The sequence below is a fragment of the Hevea brasiliensis genome, chromosome 6 (genome assembly GCF_030052815.1).
Source record: "Hevea brasiliensis isolate MT/VB/25A 57/8 chromosome 6, ASM3005281v1, whole genome shotgun sequence".
Classification (NCBI taxonomy): domain Eukaryota; kingdom Viridiplantae; phylum Streptophyta; class Magnoliopsida; order Malpighiales; family Euphorbiaceae; genus Hevea; species Hevea brasiliensis.
This window is the reverse complement of record NC_079498.1, coordinates 544,867-565,864: the sequence shown is the minus strand read 5'-3', so window position 1 is coordinate 565,864 and position 20,998 is coordinate 544,867. Positions and strand designations below refer to the sequence as shown.

The 20,998-nt window shown below is 33.5% G+C and overlaps 2 protein-coding genes across 4 annotated transcripts; both read right to left on the bottom strand.

Annotated features, from left to right (window-relative positions):
* Nucleotides 1-131: 131 nt before the first annotated feature.
* Nucleotides 132-6,957, bottom strand: LOC110637597 (transcription factor TGA9). Of its 3 annotated transcripts, none has more exons than XM_021787786.2 (13): nucleotides 6,650-6,957; nucleotides 6,166-6,323; nucleotides 5,922-6,010; nucleotides 5,491-5,564; nucleotides 4,932-5,186; nucleotides 4,027-4,065; nucleotides 3,816-3,875; nucleotides 3,601-3,678; nucleotides 3,443-3,491; nucleotides 2,427-2,698; nucleotides 1,630-1,851; nucleotides 626-768; nucleotides 132-444 (listed from the first exon to the last, which is right to left on the bottom strand). In XM_021787786.2, the coding sequence occupies exons 2-13, from the start codon at nucleotides 6,273-6,275 to the stop codon at nucleotides 357-359; spliced, it is 1,479 nt and encodes a 492-aa protein (XP_021643478.2). In that variant the 5' UTR covers nucleotides 6,276-6,323; nucleotides 6,650-6,957; the 3' UTR covers nucleotides 132-356. The 3 variants fall into 3 exon arrangements, with proteins under 3 accessions (XP_021643478.2, XP_021643477.2, XP_021643479.2); XM_021787785.2 differs by having other exon boundaries at nucleotides 6,472-6,955; XM_021787787.2 differs by having other exon boundaries at nucleotides 5,494-5,564; nucleotides 6,472-6,948.
* Nucleotides 6,958-10,453: 3,496 nt separating this feature from the next.
* Nucleotides 10,454-12,960, bottom strand: LOC110637652 (F-box/LRR-repeat protein At1g67190). The gene is made up of 2 exons (XM_021787884.2): nucleotides 12,694-12,960; nucleotides 10,454-12,338 (listed from the first exon to the last, which is right to left on the bottom strand). Exon 2 carries the CDS (start codon nucleotides 11,909-11,911, stop codon nucleotides 10,652-10,654), a length of 1,260 nt encoding a protein of 419 aa, XP_021643576.2. The 5' UTR covers nucleotides 11,912-12,338; nucleotides 12,694-12,960; the 3' UTR covers nucleotides 10,454-10,651.
* Between the last annotated feature and the right edge of the window lie 8,038 nt (nucleotides 12,961-20,998).

Below are 20,998 nucleotides of genomic sequence, written 5' to 3'. Positions count from 1 at the left end.
TATTATTATATATGAATATTAATATAAATATTTAGTTTTATTAATCTTGGCTTTTGCATCACTAAAGAGTCAATTATATGGCTCATTCTTTTTCAGTTGTCTTTCTTGCTTTAATGGAAGCTTCCTCCTCATGCACATATAAGGTTGATTTACATTTACAAGGATAACATAAGTAATCATGTTAAAGATAATAAAAAATAATAATAATAATAAATCCTATCTCTCCTCTAAAAGTAGCTCAAATTAATAAACCTATAACAACAGCACACCATTGATTTATCAGAAGAACACATGAATTTTTAAGCACTAAATATATCAGGCAGCTGTCATCTTCTTCTTCTTCTTCTTCTTCTTCTTCAAATGTTTGAGAAATGATTTTGTGGTGGTTGAACCATTTGTAGATCAGTCGTTGCTTGGCATGTATTCTCCTCCCCCATCAAAGACCTAACAAAACAAAATAAAATTTATGCACTCTCGCAACCGATGGATCATTATCATGGAATAAGTAACAGATGCTCACTTTACCTCACACTGATATTGCGAGCTTTTAAATAATTTTATGTTTCTAATAAATTTATTAAAAAATTTAAAAAAGTTATTGATTTTTTTGCTTCAAAAATCTTACTCTCGAGGAAGAGATGCCCAGAGGGAGCTTAATGCTCGTAACCGGCCATAATACTCTCCGATCACTAGAAAACACCGAGCAGCCTGCCTTACAGTCAATATCCGGCGCAATTGGTGAAGGGTTTGTTGTCTCAAATTATCAGCCTACATTCAAAATAAATAGATATAATTTATAAATTATGAATTTTACGAATGAAAATTAACTCATGATATCAGTTTTTTTTTTTTTTAAATAATGAATTTGTCTTATATATGTACAGAAATGGACAATTCCATTAATCTTACATGAAGAACAAAAAATTAAATACTTAATTTATTCTTAATTTATTTGACAATAGATTAAATAATGAATTGGGAGTTTCTTAATTTGAATTTAAAAATGTAGTTGAAAGGTGTAGCTAGGGTTTTTATTTCAACAAACATCATTTTCTAACCACCTTTTGATAGCAACCTTTTAGATGGAAAAACTACATCAAAACCCTAGCAACCAACATTGTAAAATAGACTTAGCAGCAGCAAATTAATTAACCATATATATATATATATATATATATATATATATATATATATGATCATTAGTGATCAGAATAAATGTTTATCTAAGGGGATCATCCACCGTACACGTGGCAAACATGTAGAGGAGATGATCAATCTCTCTCTCTCTCTATATATATATAGATGTCTGCAAGTTGACCAGAAAAATGAGATGGTGACTTCTTGAAATATAGAATTTGATTATCAAATGCAAGACTACAGATAATGTTGACAAGATCATAAAGCAGACACCTGCACCAATATATAGCTCTAGCTTAAAGCATGATATTTAGGACTTAATTAAGAAATTAATCAACGAGTTTAATTAGATAAGTCATAATTAATCATGAAATTTTAGTTTTCAATATATCATTTTCAGGGAGCACTAATCAAACTTGGCTGTTAAAACAATTCTCAACAACTGATTAAGTAAAATCAAACTTGGATGAGATGCAATGATGTATTAATTACCTGGCGAACGAAACCTTCAAGATTGGCAAGCTTCCCCAAAGCTACTGCCATTTGCTGCATGCCATCGATTACTGGACCAGTAGCAATGGTGTCAATTAGAGACTGTTGGAGCTGCTCCAAGCCCTGGGAGAGAGCCTCTTCTGCTTGCTGTGAGGAATGCTGGAGGCTGTAAATTCCCATTAGTTGCTGTTGTGTTAATGGGTCTAACTGAGATGTTAACATCTGCATAATGACAAGGGGTGGAAAAAAGAGTAAAGAAATGGGTTAAACTTAGAACTAAGATGGAAATTTAGTTGTTATTAGGGGTATTTTAGCCATTCTTGATTTGCATGTATGTTACACTTTTTGGGCCAACTTGAATCATTGCATATTATGATATAAGAAAAGTATATATACCTGAAATGGGCATTGCCATTTGCCACCATTTCTTTTTCCTTTTTTCCAATCCATCAAAAGGACTCGCCTTTAGGGCACATTTAATTGTCTAATGATCACTTTTAAATGGATAATGTCCCCTTTTAGAGGGAATATTTCATCTCCTAAGAGAAATTATGTCTTTTTACTGAGAGTTACCATGATGGCCCAACCCAGTTTCTCCATTTTGTTTCTTTAATTTCCAATTTTCTTATGAAAACCCACTAGGAAGATTAAATTTTCACAAAAAAAATACCATCTCCATAATTTTTAAATTTAAATTCATTCCAAATCTAATAATCAGGCTCCAATATATAAAATTTGAACCTGACATAAGTCTTAAAAATAATGTAATGTGAAGAAATGCATTAGGAAATCCAAACCTTGATGAGCTCTGATGGCCTAAAACCACCCATCCAGAGGAAGCAACGCTCAGCAGGAGTAGACCACATTCCGGTAATCAGGTGAAACACATCAGATTTAGCTGCCACTCCTTTCAACCGGAAAATTTCATCATAATGTGAAATGTATCTATCTACTATAACCCTTAGGTCACCATCTGATAAATGTGCTTGCAATCCTGTTCTAAGCTCTGACATGTGCCTGTGGTCATCCTCTAACCATCTTGCATACTCCATATCAAATATTGCAGCTCCTATAATAATAATAATGATAATTAACAGTTTCAATGGAAGATACCTTAAGGAAAAAAAAAATGGAAAGGAAACTAATTCCTGGTGAATAACATGGTGGACCAATCTGTGATTACAGTATTAAACATAAAGCAGTCTTTTAAAGGGTTAAAACCAAAGAGAAAAGCTTCATGTTTGGAAAAGGCCAAGCAATATTTCTTGGGATAATATTATATATATGCACTCTTCATCTTCTTTAAAGAACTGTTTGGATTAAAAAATTCCAGGAAGAGTTTGATCAAATTGAGAAAACCCTGCCAAATGGATCATTGAGATTGCAATATATTCTCAAATTTAGACTGGAAGAAAACCCGTTGATTTGAAAAACTTGTATTTACATGTGGGACAATACTCAGCTACCAATCAGCCAATTGAAAATTCAGAACAGAAGCATATTTTAGCGAAACAAAATTTCATAATTTCTTATGCAAAATTTTCTGGACAACTGAACTTTCAAAGAATATTTTTTTCTTGGTCTTATGTGACTATTTTAATCTAAAATTTTTTAAATTAGGATAATTAATATTTGGATTAAGCTAAATCCCCAAGACAATCAGTAGCTGCCAACCTTACTTCAGTATGAAATTTGCCAGAGGATTACCACTGAGGTAAAAGTTCAGGACTGTAAATTCTCACGTTTAAGTTTTAATTGGATCCAAATTAAAAAAAAAAAAAAAAAAAAAAAAAAAAAATCCCAGTGGACTCACCAGAGCTCATATTGCCACCAGCACCACCACAGCCACCTAAGAACAACCCCTGCAAAAGCAAACCAGAAAATTTTTTTCCTTACTTAAAAAATGTAATTACCAGATTTTGGAAATTATTAAAATTAGTTAACAATAAAATGTGTACATAATTTTAAAACCTGCTGGCGGGCTCTTTGGAGGTCTTGCTCTAATTGGGTGAGCTTTATTCTACTGGATTCTAGCTGTTGCACATAAGCCTGGTTTTGAAATATATAAAAAGACACATTAATGATGGGTTGTTGCATTAATTTCTAACACCTATAAATGTATATATAATTACATGCACATATAAACATTTAATTAGGCCTCCGAGTTGGTGGAAAATGACCCATACCTTCTTTCTAAGCCGGCTCTTCCTTGCAGCTTCTCTGTTTTGAGCTAAACGTCTCAATGTCTGAAACCAAAATGAAAAGAAAGAAACTTTGATCTCCAAACAATTAAAAATATACATATAAAATCAAGAATGAAGGAGAGAAACTGAGAAGTTTAACCAAGGGAGAGGAAGGTTGGGGTTGGGGGGGTGGGGGGATGTGTTTTAGTAGTACCTTTGCATCAAGCTGTTTCTCTGATGTTGAACCCTTCCTCTGCAACATTACAGAATCCAGTAAAATAAATGAGAAAAATAGAAGAGAAAGAATAAGAAAATGCAGTTGCAAGAGTAGGAAAGTCGGTCAACAAAATGAGAGAATCTCAGTTTAGTGGCTGTGAAACTTGAGAAGAAAATATTTGAAAAAATGTTAACTTAGCAATAACAACTAAAGACTAACGAGGGGAGGAAAAAGAAAGAACGAAAGAAACAAAATTCATTTCTTATAGTAATGTAGAGCTTAGAAAGCAGTATTTTTTTGGAGATACTAGGACTAACAACAAAACATAAGTATTTAATGGATCTCACAGAATTTGTGGGAAGCAATTCTGGTATCTGGTGCTGATGTGGGTTCTGTTCTTGGAAATGATAATCATCAACACGAAATGGGTTAGCAAACGCATCATTATCTGCCATTTGTTGTGATGTTGGGTTTTCCTAATTTCCAAAAACTGATTTTTTGAAGGCTATATAAACAACATGCTCAACTGCGAGTTATAGGGATTGTGTGAAGTGGGTCCTTGCTATTGTAAAAAAACAGTAGGTTACTACTGTGAAGATTCTCACTTTGGCCTTTTATACGTACTACACCTCCCCACCTCTAGCTCTCTGATTTCATGTCAGACATTGGACAGAAAATCCTTCAGGAATCAGAGAAACTCTGCCATCTTTGATTTTCTGGGGTTGTTGGGATCTGTGCTCTTGTATTTTGGAGAGATTCTAAGAGAGAGAAGAAAACAGTAATAATAACAAAAAAGAAACTAACTTTTTCCTCAGTTTTGGGATTTGGAGAGAGAAAGGGAGGGCGGGTGGGGGTGGAGAGTTAGGACACTAATTATAAGGAGAAACTGTAGTTAAAAGGACCTTTTCTTGAGGTGGTTTGGCAGGGGATGTATTCAGTTCTGAGGGTCCTCCTGTTCTTGAGGTATCACTTGCCATCTCTATTTGTTGCTGGTGCTGTTGAAGCTGTAGATGCTTCTGATCAAAAGACTGATGATCTGAAGAAGATGCCTTCTTGCTGATAGGAGATTCTGGGTCCAGCTGGGCCTCAGCCTTGCTTGAAAGAGTGTTCACTGCTGATCCTGAGTCGCTACTCTCACCTCCTGACTTTGAACTTCCCTGGTTTAATTAAGAAAACAGAAGCAAACCCCACCAGAAATATTCAAATGAGTACCAAGAAATGTTTCAAAAAGAATAATTAATCACAGTGGTAAACTAAGTTTGGCAAATGGGCACCCAAGAACCATAAGAAAAGTGACTTTCCAATCGAGGAAATAAAGAAATTTTTCATGAGAAAAAAAAATGAGTGGAAAGTGGAGAAGCTCTTGAGTTTTGAACTTTGAAGCTTTGTGTATCTATCCAGTACACGTATCAAAAGACAAAAGACATAGTCAAACATGGAGAAAGCAAGCCAAGAAACTACTACTCTTGGTGTTTGCTGGAATCTTATTGGCCATGGGGGGAACATTTCCAGAGTAGCTGCAGGTCTGAATAAAGCTGCAAGAATCATCAAAAGCAAAATCTCAGAGGATCACCACAAAAATAAAGAACTCTGTTAGACATTTTCAAAATTTGCCACCTAATCCCCTCTTTCTCTGCAGTTATATGGAGAGGGTCAGAAAATCATGCTAAGGAGGTCAGATTACTATGTTTGTAGCCTCACACCATTCAAGCCTCTTGCCCCAGAATGATTACTGTGTTGGAAATGGTAACCCCTCTACTGTACCCCTCAATAGACATATTCAAACCCCTAGCTCTCTCTCTCTCTCTCTCTCTCTCTCTCTGCTTGTTGAAGAGTTGGTTATACTTATCAAACGTCACAAAAGGAGAAATGAGAGAGAAAGAAAGGCATACGTGCTTTGGCTTCATCACTCCTAATCTTAACTCCTTGCAGAACTGCTTCTTCCAGCTCTCCAAAATCAAAAGAAGATCCTTCTTGATTACTGAGAGACAAAATTCATCAATAATCCCATGTAAGTCATCAACAAAACATTGTTTTTAGAAGAAAAAGAGCAATCAAAATTATAAACATATAAGATACTTTTAGTATCTTGAATTATGCACTTCTGGAACAAAATTAAGAAGTTGAGAAGCGTACAAGAAACTGGTAGATGGAGTGTTGATTCCATGAATAGCTGCATAAGGGAGATGGTGATTAGAAGGACCTGAGTCTGATAAACCAGTCTCTCCAACCCCGTGGCTCGCCATGCAAGACTCTCTTTTAGACCATTCCCATCTCTCTCTCCAACAGTGTAACTGAAACACAAAAGGGAGAGGTGGCGAAAATGAAGACAAGGAAAACCACAAATATAAGAGTCTATATTACTATTACTCCAGAAAGAAACAGAGGAAGTAGGCCATAAACTGTTTTCGATTTTAGTACCAAGAAATCACATATGTTTACCTCAGTTTGCTTTTCAATTCTAAAGGAACTATGGAAGCTGTACTAGGAGCAAAATCCAACTCAGAGAGAGAGAGAGAGAGAGAGAGAGAGAGAGAGAGAGGATCAAAGCTTTCTTGTCAAAGTATATCTAAGTTGCACAAGAGGAAGAAGTCTTTTTCTCAGATATATCTCTACTCACTTGGCAACTTCTGATCTTTCATGGGTGTCTCTATCTCTTGCTTTTCCTTTCCTTACCTCTCTCCTTCTGTGTGAAGAAAACCAACCTGATTTGATTTTAGGCTCTTTTTTCTCCTTTTTGTTTTTGGGTTTTGCTTTTTATTAACCTCTGTCTCTGATTCCAGTAAATATTTATCAGTTTTTGAAGTTCTTTCATCCCCTACAGTACGCACACCAAAATCTTGTCCTTGCAGGGCCTGTCTCATGCCCTCTGGGTTGTGTGGGGCTTTTCCAAAAATAAATAAATAAAATCAAAGTTAAATCCAAAAAAAAATTATAATAAGAAAAGAAAAGAAATAGAGGGTGGGGTCTTTGCAAGGAACCCGCTGGAATCACTGACTCCTACTCCTACTCCACTCTTCTCTCTCCTCTAACCGCCTGTTCTTTCCCATTGGTCCTTTTAATGGGGCTCCTCAGGGATTCAAGTACTTGCAGAAGGAAAAAGATAAAATTTTATTAAATACCCAATAAATTCAACATTGAATATTATAATATGAGACAAGGTTTTCTTTCGCATATGATGGTAAAAGCAGGAAAAAAAAAGAAAAGTTCCAGGGGGTGTTTTCTTGATCTTTTTATGCCTCTAAAAGCAAGAATTTAGTTTACTTTTGACACCTCAAAGGCCAGAAAGGGTGAGATAGAGAGAGATAGACAGAGGGTTTTTTTTTTTTCCTTTAAAAAAACCATTACTTTAAATTATTTTAGAGCTATGCATTACTTTAAATTATTTGAGAGTCATGCTATACCATTTCAACCAAAACAATAGAATAATGATCTCCCCTAGCAAAACCCACTTGTATATATTAATCCAGTGCAGTTTAAAAGGAATATATATATATATTAATCCAAGCTCTTGAGATGGATTTGTTTGGTATTATCCCTTTGTTGATGGGTCAACATCCATTCCCTGTCATCACCTAAAACCATGCCACATTAAGATTCTTTTCCTTTTCTAGAAATAGAAATTTGTTTCTCTAAGATGTTTGAGGCCACAGGATGATTGCAGAAGGGATTTTATTTTGTCATTAGGGTCTTAATCTCTACATTAGGTAAGGCTTTCTTGTTGTCAATGCCCCAAAACTATATATATGACCCATCCTTAAACTGCCCTTAAGTTATGAAAAGTCTAATCCGAAAAGAAGTCAAGAAATTTAAAATTCTTTGAATAGCTTTGAGCACCATTATTGATGATTATATAACTTGAGTATATGTATGAGAAGAAAGGGGGAGATATGGACCCATGATCTCTCTTTTTTCATTAAAAAAAGGTGGAAGAAAATATTTTATGTTATGCTCATCTACTTTGTAGGTAATATGCCCTTCTACTAATTATTCCTTAATTATACCAATGATTGGTCTAAAAAGGGAGGTTTAGCTCATAGAGAGAAGTAGCATTCATAGATTAGGTAAATATGCACTTCAATTTTAAAGCCTTAAAATTTAAATTCCTTTGTTCCCAATAAACCTTACAACATGTTCTTAATTCATAAGGAAGATTATAAGATGCTTATAGATTATAGATTCCATGGATCTTGCATTCTCTCAATCTGTACTTATTTATAAGTTTCTTTGCTTCTATGCTAGTAGAAAGGTGATTGGTCTAGATCAAATCCAAGTATTAATTATAACCTTTTGAAGATTTGGTATAACTAGATTGAGGAATTGCTTGTCAATTAAGCATATATGGAAGTATGACATAGACATTGTTAGTATTAGCTTAAATTATATCAACTTGCAATCTTATTCTAGTTTTATATCATTACTGCAGTTGCGTGAACTAACTTTGCAAGATTGCGCCCCCCCCACCCCCCCTCCCCACAGTTTCTCATTATTGACTCAATCCAAAAATTTAACAAAAATAAAAAAAGTTTTCTATGTATAAATGCGGTTTTGACCTTCCACTGACATGAAAAATCACACTTGCCAATGATTATTAATGGGACTCATAACACATGCACAACAGGAAAACCATGATTAATTATACTTCTATTAAGATAATCTCATTCAAGTTTCTTGTTTAAAACATGCTAAACAACAATACACTCAATAAATAATAATAAAATATTAAATCATTTATCAACCATACTCTCTGATTCCTGCATTATTTCTTACCAGAAGTATTATTGAACCCAAAATAAAAAAGATTTTGTTTGCATATATGGGATGTATTGGACATTTGCAGTCTAAACACCAAAAGAGCCTACAATGGTCCCCTCAAACTGTATGATAGAAATTGTAAATCCCAATACATAGCAGAAATTCCAATCACACCAATTAAAGCATCTTCTATAATTGTTAAAACAAATAGCTTCCATCACTCCAGGTTTACCCTCAACATCCCATTTTCAGGGCCTAATTCTTCCAAATCAATAACCAACAATCATCAGAAGCAGAATAGGTCCCAATCCCAAATGATAACTTAGCACGCATTTGGTAGTTAGAATTGGTAGAATATTTTTTCCAAGGCCAGCTATACAAGGGAGTAGGTGTTGGCCATTTTAATTGTTTGCACAAAATGTTCATGCACACAGTTAGATTTCTTTCATGGTCAGGTTTAAAAAGGTTGACTTTATTCATTCATGGAGAGTTCGGGGCACTTGTTTGACTATCTCCAAAGTGCACTCCTGTTCAAGTTCCAAGGTCTAATCAGGAACTTTTGTTTGTCAACTTTCTTTAGAACAGCATATGCAGTGAAAAGCCAGTACCTGAAGGGGTCTTCTCTTCCAGCTTTACAAACTAAACAATTATCCAAAACAGAACAATAATAGAAGTTAATAGCATATAGCAGTAGCCTCCAGAAAAAGGGAATAAATTATTAACCAGCAAATCCATATAGTTATAAGGGATGATCCTGTTTCTGTAACAACAGTTGATAAGAGTACTGCAACTTTAAAAATATCCTCATGCTATGGAAAGAAGCGACTAGCAAGCTAATTTCTGATATCCACAATAAATGTGATCTATGCAATCGAATAAAGATCGAACAAATGTGGATGTGCATGAATCTGGACAAGTTCCTGTGTAATTTTCTCTCCTAAAAGAAAATATTTTTGAAATTAAATTTAAACTACAAACATAAGCTTTGTAAAACAAATTCAGTAGTTCCTCCCATTAAAATTGCATCCAATGTCTGGGCTTCAGTCCTAACAACCCCCATGCATCTTCAGGCCATAACATTGAGTAGGAATTTCCAAAAATAAATAAATTATCCTAGACTGATCGAGAAATAAAAGTGTGTGCAGGATTAGGGGAATGACATAACCTGAGAACAACAATTCAGAAAGCAAAGAACTCAATGAATGCAAAGTAGATTGCATTATTTCGCTCCAATCAAAACAATTGTCGACTCTGCATCCTTGAGGAAGTCGACAATTGTTTTTATTTTCAAGAGTTGACTCTGCATCCTTTCAAAAAGGGTCGACTCTGCATCCATGTTGCAAGATTAAGAACTCTCTCAACTATTTTATTTTCTTCTTATAGTGGCATAAAACCAATGCATATGAAAAACAGTAACCAAATTCAGCAAGGACAACATAAAAGAAAATTTTTTTGACAACCGTCACATTCAAACATCTGGGAACACCAATGATAATCAAAGGCGTGGAATCCAAAAGGACAAGCAAAATCAGAGGTTAAAGAAAACCATTCTACAATGTCTGCATGTGCTTGCACATGCAAATGTGTGTGAATGAGAGAGAGAGAGAGAGAGAGCAAGATCTTTAATGGAGGAAAAAAGAAGCAGTTTGTCCACAGAAATTGAGCAGAATAACAATAAAGTTAACAGAGAATATGTTCCTTTTTCTGAAGTAATATTTCAATGACAAAAGAAGACTTCAAAGATCATTTACAGAGCATGGAAAATGATACTCAAGCTCTAAATGCTGTAAATGTTACCTGAATATGTGCTAATACAACTGATATTTGAACCAAAAATTGAACATTGACCAAATTAATCACAAAATTTCTATTCATACACAAACTGCACATCTACATTCATATATCTCCTCATCAGCTGAACTATGGATGAGGTGAAATTAGCCAACATCTGGCATTCTTCTTGACTTTTGGCCTCTGAAACAACTCCATGAATTACCAACTTCCTAAGATGTGGGCAACGTTTTAGGAGCCCCTCAACCCAATGCGAGAAGAGATCACTAATTACAGTCCATCCAAGCTCCAAGACAACCACATTCACCAAATTCGAAGATCCTTGCAAACTGTAGTGAAGCACCCCATCACTTAAGTCATAACTTAATGACAGATGGCTAAGTTGTGGAAAACAAACAGCAATAGTTTCCAAATCCACAATCCCATCCTCATCATCAAATACCACATCCCAAAGGCGAAGCCTCCTCAACTTTGATGATTTTGAGATCAGTTGGTAGAACTTTGGCCAGATAATAGTGAAGTTGCTGACATCTACAATCTCAAGATTTTCAATTGTTTCACCAATATCAAGATGTATAACACTAACATCATCGATCTTGAAATGCTTCAAAGTTCTCTTTCCAATGAGTTCAAATAGCTCAAGGGCACAATCCTTCAAATGCAAATGCTCGATGCTATCTGCCTCCAGAATAAACTTGTCCAAACTAATTGCTTCCACATAAACACTCTTTAGTGTAGGACTACTGAGTTCAACAGTCACCTGTGCATCAGACATTGCAATCTCTGGATTGATAAGTTCCAATATCTCAATCTTTGGGCAGGCAGAGAGCAAAAGACTGAGATCCAGTGCTGAGATGCTGACATAACTCAAAGAAAGGGATTTCAAACAAGGGAACCTCTGGAAATTTGGTTCAACCCCTGTTATGGAGTTATGGGACAGTTCCAACATTTCCAGCTTCTGCCTCCCACAAATCTCAAGAATATTAACATTTGGAGTAGTCCGAACATTATAGAACAACCGGCGTAAAGTTTCTCTCGTATACATGAGCCAAGCAATAACTGTTGAAGCCGAGAACTTATCAACATCATCCATCAAAATTGACAGGCCTTGCAACCCAGTGGTTTGAAAAATAGTTTGCGTTATCAATATTTCCAGCCGACTAGTTGCTAGATCGTGATAGACTGGCCAATCATGGGAATTGAATGAAAGAGTGTGAAGGTGTTTGCGGCAAGCTTCTCGCCACTTTTGACATGTTGCAGATGCTATCACCACATCTCGGGCACCTCCCAGCCGAGATAATATGTTACCAATGACTTCAACAGGAAGGTGCTCCATTGCCCCGAGAAAACCAATTCAGAGTACCAAATCCAGAATTATAGCTTCCCACCAAAATTATCAATAAATTGAAGATGCTCAATTTCTAAAATATACACCATCAAATCCTTTAATGATTTTTTTAATATCTACATTCACCACATGCAGCTTCTTACCCAGCAAACACAAAAGTTTGTTCCAATCTGTGAACACTAGAGCTACTCAACACAGAGAAATAGCCCACTGGCAGTTTCGCACCAGCTAAAAATTTAAGAAATGTCAAGCAACAAAAACACAAGAGAGGGGGATGATGGCTGAAATTTCAATATGTTTAAATTTTAGTACAGTGGCATCATAACAGATAGAGAATTCGATCCCTTGAAGAAGATTGTGCCTCCAAGAACGAAGAGAAATTTACTTCAGTGTACTCTGAGAAGCCACAGTGCATCTACAAATATGATAGACGACAAACTCAAATTTCAATATGAATGAATCAACCGATTGCCTTTATTTTAACCAGAACAGCAAATCCATTTACAAAATCTTAAGAAAAAACAAGCAAGAATATGCATAAAGATTCGAATTTTAACAATCTAACAATACTGCATACAAGTAAGAAATCTATCAACAAAACCCATAAAAAAAAAAAAAAAAAAACTCTCATTCTAGCATCTACAATCTCGTGACAACTCAAGTCTCAATTTACATTACATTGTGAAAATCAAATAAATAACTACACGATGAGATTCAATCAATTGCAGCCGACAACAAAAAAACAACAACAAAGGCGTCAAAGATCTTACCAATCAAAAGGAAACGGGAGATTTTTATTTAAGAATAATGAGTCAAGAAGAGCCCTTGTTCCAAGAAACAGAGATATACAGAGAGATCAGCGACCCAAGAGAGAGAGGGGGGTGATTACTACGAAGAAGAAGAACCCATAAGACAAATGAAAATGGATGTTATGCTATTGGGGAAACAGTGATCATTTTAACATTTTCCGATGCGTTTGAACGAATTCAATTGGATAGTCTGGTTTTGGTATAACATACCCAACCAATAGTAGTATTCATATCCTCCTTCGCTTTTATTGTATAATATTACAATTAAAAATTAAATCATATATTTATTTCTAATTATATTATTGTAATATTAAAATTTTTTTATGAAACATAATAAGAAATACCAATAACTGAAATCATTTTTAAATATGTGCAATTTTGAATTTAGTATCAATAAATATTTATTGAATAAAAATAATAAAAGTAATTTTTTATCAATGAAAAAAATATTATATTTTTGCAATTTTTATCGTATAAAATAAATATTAAAAATTATAATAATACTAATAATATATATTTTTTTTAAATTGATTAAAAATATACACATTAATAATTATAAATTATTAGATACTCTCGATGCATGTACACTATAACGACTCGAATTCTGAGTCAGACCAGTACTAGGATTTGAGTCAGCATAATGCCCTCGATCATCTGAGAAAAAATAGTTAAACATGAATGAGCATTTGACTCATAGAATAAAATATTAATTTTAATATAATTTTTATAACTATTTAAATCTAATACATTCTTATATATGAACTGTAATATATACACATTTTTAATCAATTCCAAATAATATTTGCATAAAAGATAGTTTGGAACACTCACACACCCGTGTATCACATCAAAGTATATATGAATATAGGAGCTGATTCATTATATAGCTCTCTTAATTTCAACACCTACCAGTGAGATCAACTTGAGCCAGACTTTCTCTTAATAATCCAAATACAGGGGTCAGCGAGATCAACTCAAAGCCATACTAACTCCGACTTATTCACATTTAAGGATCGGGTCCCAGTGAGTCAAGCTCCAGCTACAACTACTCATCCTTGCCATATTCATAATCACACCACACGCACGCTAACACACGCGTACAGTTCCAAATTATCCTAAGGTGACATCTACAATTATTTTATCAAATAAATATGCAATACAAGGCGTGCTCATGGGCAGGCCTTGAATATATAATAATATTAAAATTATAAATAAAATTATTATCTACTCATCGATCAATCAGAGATTACTGTGGTGGTTGGACGGAAAAGGAGGGCTAACTCTGATCATGTAAATAATTATATGCATAATTTTATTAGTATTAACACAAAATAAGAATTTTAAAGACTCAAGGATATCCTATTTTAAGTCAAAAATCCGATAGAGTTTTCCATGTACGTAGGACCTACCAAACCTGCAAAGCAACTCAAACAACACTTTTAAATCCAAAGGTCTTAGGCCCACATCACAACAACATCATACGACCCCTCCTGGGCCCGCAAAATCAGACAATTCTCAAGTAACTATACAATTTAGTTATAAGGCTTAAAACTAACATTTTGTAAAAAGCATCTAAGCCAACTTCAAAAATTCTATAAATTTGTCTCGCAGTCCTTAATAATGCTATAATACTATTGCAAAATGAATTACAATTTTCTAGCTATCTAGGAATATTTTATACTTTTTTATTCTAAATCCAGCATTAGGTAAAAAAAGTAATTTGGAGTTTGAGTTTACCTATGCTAATTCTGATACTTGGAATGAGTCAGGGGAGTCTGAAAATAATGGAAAGCATTGTAATATTGATACACTTCCGAAGTGGGTCTAGTAGCTCGTCTGTCTAACCCGAAAATACAGTACTAGTCGCCGATGGAATTTTTGCAAAATATGAATACCTACGTGAAGCCCACATCATTAAATAGACTTATTAAAGACCCAAAAAATCATTGCAAAGTTTGTGGGACCCACTAGATTTTCAGTGTCAGAAAAATTCGAAATTAGTGTCATTGCAAAGCTCTCGCTGAGTGGAGCATGCTGGTGGTCTCAGAATCTCTGTGAGGTTTACGATTTTGGAGAAATCTAGCCCAAAAGTCGAAATGGACTAAAAATTTCTTGGCTTGATTCACACAAACCGCTCAATGAAAATTGGTGAAATAGGTGCCTATGAAAAACTCTCGAAGAGTAGGACACAAAGGAAACAGGATCCGGTTTGGTTGATGGCCGGAATTGGCTTGGAAAGATAAAAAGTCACGTGAGAAAGGAAGAGAGTTTTGGGGCATTTTCTTGCTGACTAGAGGGGCGACGCTGGTGGGGATGGGTAGCCAAAGGTGTGCTGGTGTGTGGGGGAAGGCGGGGAATAGTCGGCCGGAGGTGGGGAAGGGAGGAGAGAGAAAAGAAGAAGAGAGAGGGTGGGGGAAGAGTGATGCGTGGGAGAAGGGAGGAGGGAGGAAAAAAAGATCGATCTGATTCGATCAGTCTGATTCGATCCGATTTGATTTGATCGAAAATTAATTTTTTACTCTACCTTAAGACCCAAAACGAATTCTAAAAATTTCAAAAAAAATTACAGAAAACTTAAAAAAATTTGTGGAGTCCAAATATATTTTTAAACTTGCCATGTAATTTTTAAATTAATATTTAAAATTTGATAAAATTAATTATCTCGAAAAATAAAAACTCAAATTTGAAAATCTAAAAAATTCAAATTAATTACTATAATATTTAATTTATTAAAATATTATAATTTACATATAAAATAATTATTTAAAAATTTAAAATATTATATACATATTCACTTATAGAATTATAAATTTCATACTCTTAAATTTAAAAAATAATTGATTTTTTATAAGTGACCAGTGCTACACATTTTCGTGTAGCTGAGTACCCCCTATAATTTGCCTATCAATGAGTGCCTAATCCAAAAGACCATGGAGTAAAACTATAATTTTATTTAATTATAATTTCAATTAGGATGGGATTATGATTTCATTTAACAGCTTGATGAGGGGATTTTAGAATGATTTGGTGCTTGCAATGCCAGTGTCATCATGTGAGTCACCTTCTCCAAGTGGATGAAGCATGCTGTAGATAAAAGGTTAAAAAAAAAAAAAAAAAGAGTAGGGTGGGGTTAAGAGCTTTAGTATTTAATAATTTTTTTTAAATTATCAACTAATTTAAATATTGTTTTTAAAATTTATATTTCCGATAAGGATGATAAAATATATTGTTTTGCTTTTAAAATAATTTTGGATTTTTATAAATAATTTACTGGATTTCTTTAGTTTTTATATAAATTAAATTTAAATTATATACACAAATTTCATTTATTTTTTTAAATATTAAATATAGAAAATGCTGCATGTCAAACGTTCATTAAATCAAATGACAGTCATCTGAGTTTTTAATTTTAATTTAATAAAAATATAATCAGTTGGGATACTAACTATCTCCTATTACTTAGAATTCTTTTTTTATACACGATGATAACTAAGGTTCCATAAAATAATTTATATATAAAAAATATTTTTTAAAAAAATATTTTCATTCATTGTTTGGCTATAATGCTAAATTAATAATATTTATTTATTTTATATATATGTATATAAGTGTATTTACATTTTAATAAAATTATCAAAATTTAAAAAATAAAAAATAAATTTCTTTTTTGAAAAATAAAAGTCATTTTTTTTAAAATGACTTAGTTTTTTCCTTAATTAAAAAAATATTTTTCATTGATAAATTTTCCTGAGTGCTCTATGTAACACCCCGAATTTTTTAATATAATTATTTTATATGTAAATATCAATATTTTATTTTATTAAATATTTTAGGAATTTATTTAAAATTTTCTGAATTTTTATAAATCATTTCAAAAAAATAAACTTTTTTGATTTTTAAAAATTAATTTAAAGACCACGTGGTAAAATTAGAAATGTATTTTGACTCCATAAATTTTTTTGAGTTTTTCAAAAATTTTTTGAAATTTTTGAGCCTCATTTTTTATCCCATGAAAGAGTAAAAATACAATTTTGGGTATTCTGAATTGAATCGGCCGATTCGAACTGAACTAAATCAGATCGATTGAATCAGACAGATCGAATCAGACCGGTCTTCTTTTTCTCCTTCCCCCTTCTCCCACGTCACGTGACCTATCTCCCTTTCCCTCTCATTTTCTCTCTCCTCTCTTCTCTCCTCGTCGGCTGGCCGTTGCCCCTCCCTCCCTATCTTGTCGATGCACCTCTAGCTCCCCTCCCTACCTCTGGCAATAGCTCCAGTGGCCAAAAAAACGTGCTTGAAACTCCCTCCACATGCAACGTGCCCATTCAGCTTCTCGGTCATTGTAACACCCCTATGTTCGGTAGTGCGTTATACTGTTCCGATGACAGTGTTTGTCTGGACAGCTAGGATGCTTGGAATTATATTTAAATATTAGTGTGGAGATATAAGATAGTGAAATATAATAGAGAAAAATACAAGAAAAAAAATAAAGAAAAAAAAATGAAAAAGAGAAAATGGAACTAAGCTAAACGGACAAAACCGTACCAATGGGTGACTGCACCGGGAAAGCTGTTGCCGACCCCAGGACCGCAGGGAACCCTCGGAATTAAATTTCAGGACATAAGTAAACAATAAACATAATTGACACTAAAAATATCAAAGAAAAAATAATCAATTAGTACAAAGAAAAATGAAAAATCGAGAAACAGATAAAAATCGGTGTTACCAAAAAATCGAGAATATAACCCCAAGTGGGGCATTTTGGTCATTTGACACTTAGAGTTGACTTTTGACCTCAATGTCCATTAAAAATAAGTGGTATTACACTTTGAAAATGTCATGAAAAATAAAAATGTGGTACATTATTTAAATAGTGAAAGAAATGAGGTAAATGTGCAAATTATAGAACTTTAACTAATTAAATCATTAATTTATGGTTAGTGCTCCACTAAGTAGGATTAGTGGACATATAAAACCAAGTGAATAGCATGCAAATTCACTTTCTTCCTCATTTTTTTCACTTTGCCGAATTGCTTTCTCAAGTTCTTCCATGGCCAAATGTTCTTCCAAGCTTCCTCCATGGCCATTCATGCATAAGTTCAAATCTACCATGATTCAAGCCATATTTCTTCAACTCCCTTCATTAAAAGTGGTCTTCACACCATGGGCAGTATGTGGGCAGCAAAAAAGAGAGGAAATTCCATGGATTTGTGAAGCTCAAGTTGAGGTTAGTGCTTAATCTTTCCATTTACCTTCACTAATCCTTGTGTTGACCTTTGGGTAAGTTGAATTGCTAAGAAAAATTGAGGAAATGATGTGTATTGTGAACCTTAGTTTTGGCAGCCATGAAAATGCATGGTTAGTGACTTATTCTTATATGTATTTGATGGGAATTAAGGTTGATTCACTCAAATAGAAGTGGTAGTAGGTTAATGTCCAAGTATATGCATGTTAGTGCTTGAATTAAGGGTTTGAAATGGGACCTTAATGCTTTGGAAAACTGCCATGTTTGGCAGCCTATAATATCATGAATTTGTGTGTGTGAATATGATGGTGTTGAATTGTGGGCAGTTTGTATAATTGCCATAGAAGTGTATGTGTAAAATAAGTGTTGATGTACATTGAATTTGGGTGGATGTGAATGTTGGACTTTAATGGTGAATTGTGTGCAATAAGCACTTGAGTGTTCTGCCCAATATATTTGCTGGAATTGTGTTTAGTATTTGTAGAAGTGCTATGAATAAATAATGAAGTCTTGAGGAGGAGGAAGAATGTCAAATTGGAAGTGTAATTATCTTGTGCAGGTTGTGTATATTGGCAGCACCTAAATTAGGTCATAAGTGCAAAACTGTGAACCCAATTGGTATGAGGCCAATGAGGGGGTGAAACTAGACACCAAATAGGTCAACTTTCGTGTAGAAATATTACCAAAATTCTACCTAGAACCTGACCTTAAAAATGATCAAATCCAGATTAGTGACTTGAAAGCCTGAAAATTGACCATTTGGGTAGCAGTTAGTGTTTTGACAATAACTTACTCAAAACAGGTCCAAATGACCTAAAATTTTTACCATGAATAGTTTAGACATAGATCTACAATTATTATGAAGACACCAAAGCCCAGAAATGGCCAGAACTAAGCCAAATAGTTTACACAAATTCAGGTACCAAAACTGGCCGAACCAAAAGTGACCTAAAAATGACCTAAACTTACCATTTTAGTGCATTATGTCCAGCATTGGTAAATTGACCATATCTTGGTCTACACAACTCAGAATGACTTGAAATTTTGCCTCGCGTGTAATAAGACATAGACCTACAAGTTTGTAGTTTGGATCGAAACCTGAAAACTGAGGGAACTAGGTCATCCAGCTAGGTCAAAATAGTATACAGAAATCCAATAAATTACAATAAAATGCAATACACTTGAAAATAAATTTGGTAATATATACCAACACTAAAGGGCTATAAAATGTGACATATTGGTAACATTGGAATTGACTCACTTAGAGTGCATCAAGGGTTAACATTATAAGTTGACTAATGAAATGAATTGAAGGGAATAGTACCAAGAAAATTTAAATATTGGATTTTATGGTTGGAAACAAATTCATTGAGTACTAAAACACTTTAAATTGTGTGTTTCAGTTGATAAGGATATTGAGAAGCATAAAAAACATTAAATCAAAGCCTAGGAGCGACTCAAATCAGGTTTGTGCAACTAGTTTTTAACTGATTTTGTTCTGAATATTTCATATGATTAAATGATATATTTTTCTTATGTGTTATGTTTAGCAAGCATTGGATTTAATTCAATGATTATTGAAATTGTTATAGTATGTATGAATTTAGCTTTGTGAAATGGTATTTTCACAAGTATTAAGCATTGTTGTGAATTGAATAAATTATGTTTTGAAAAATTGTGATAAAACATGTTTTGAATTGTGATGGGCAATTTGCATGGAAAAATGCAAATTTATGATTTGAATTGTGATGAGCATAAAAATTATTAGATATTAGAATTGACTTTGAATCGAATTATATTGTGATTTATGCTCACTAAAAGGATTGTGATATTGTTTTATATCTCACTATAAATGCTTGACTAGGTTATTACCCGTCTCTCTCATTTGTTAGAAGACAATGAAGTTAGTTGTGTTTTGATTACCATGGTATGTGCACAGGCTTAGATTCTCCTCTTATTAGAGGTTAGATCTAAGTTTTATGTTATGGCCCTTTCGGAAAATTCATTATTGTGATGCGTACTGTGCACGATTATTCGACCTCCCCGATCATAGGGAGTTAGAATCAGATTCGACCTCCCCGATCATAGGGAGTTAGAATCACCCCGAAGATGGCCCTTTTGGATTAGTCTTGTATAGTTAGTGAGATAAGGAATGGTTTTCGAGATAAAGAATGGTTTTCGAGATAAAGAATGGTTTTTGAATAGTAAAGAATTGTGATTTCATATGATTTATGTATAATTGGCTTTTGAGGAATTAATCTTTATTTCTAATAAATTGTTGGAATTACCTTAAATGGTTAGTTATGATTCGATAAATTGAATTTCGTGATTAAAATCATTTTATACAAATGATTTATATTATTGGCAATGAAAATATTTTGATTTTTGGAATTTGATGAGTATCCAGATTTCTAAATTATTTACTGTAACTTTTGTTAAGGTATATTGTACTATGTTTTAAATTATAGTTGTGCACCACTGAGTTCACCACTCAGCGATAGTTTTGTATGCTGTCGCAAGTGAAAAGAGTACAGAGCAATTGAGTAAGCTTCTTTAAAGAGACATTCAGATCAGCTCCAAGTATACCCATGTACATAGGTTTTGATGTATGTGTGTAATAATATGTATGTAAATTATTTGAGCAGTTATATAAAAACTCTTGTAAAATATTTTGGTATGTAATTAAATGTAAATTATTATAAATGTAAATTTGAGATTTCATTTACTTGAATAGTTTTGTAATATTAATTTTGAGTCTTGTAATCAATGAAAATTTTCTTTTATGATGAGATTGGTTTGAAAATGAATTGATTTGATTATTGAGACTTGAAGTGTAAGTTGAAATAAAGTTATTGGAGTTGTATTTGAGAAAACATATTGGGAGTGTCTTCCTTTTCAGGTTTGAAGAACTGTTTTCTCAAAATACAGCCGGCACTTTGCCGAAATTTTGAAAAAAAAAATTTTATAATACCAAATTTTAATCGATGATTCAAATTTCATGAAAATTATTTTAAAATCCAT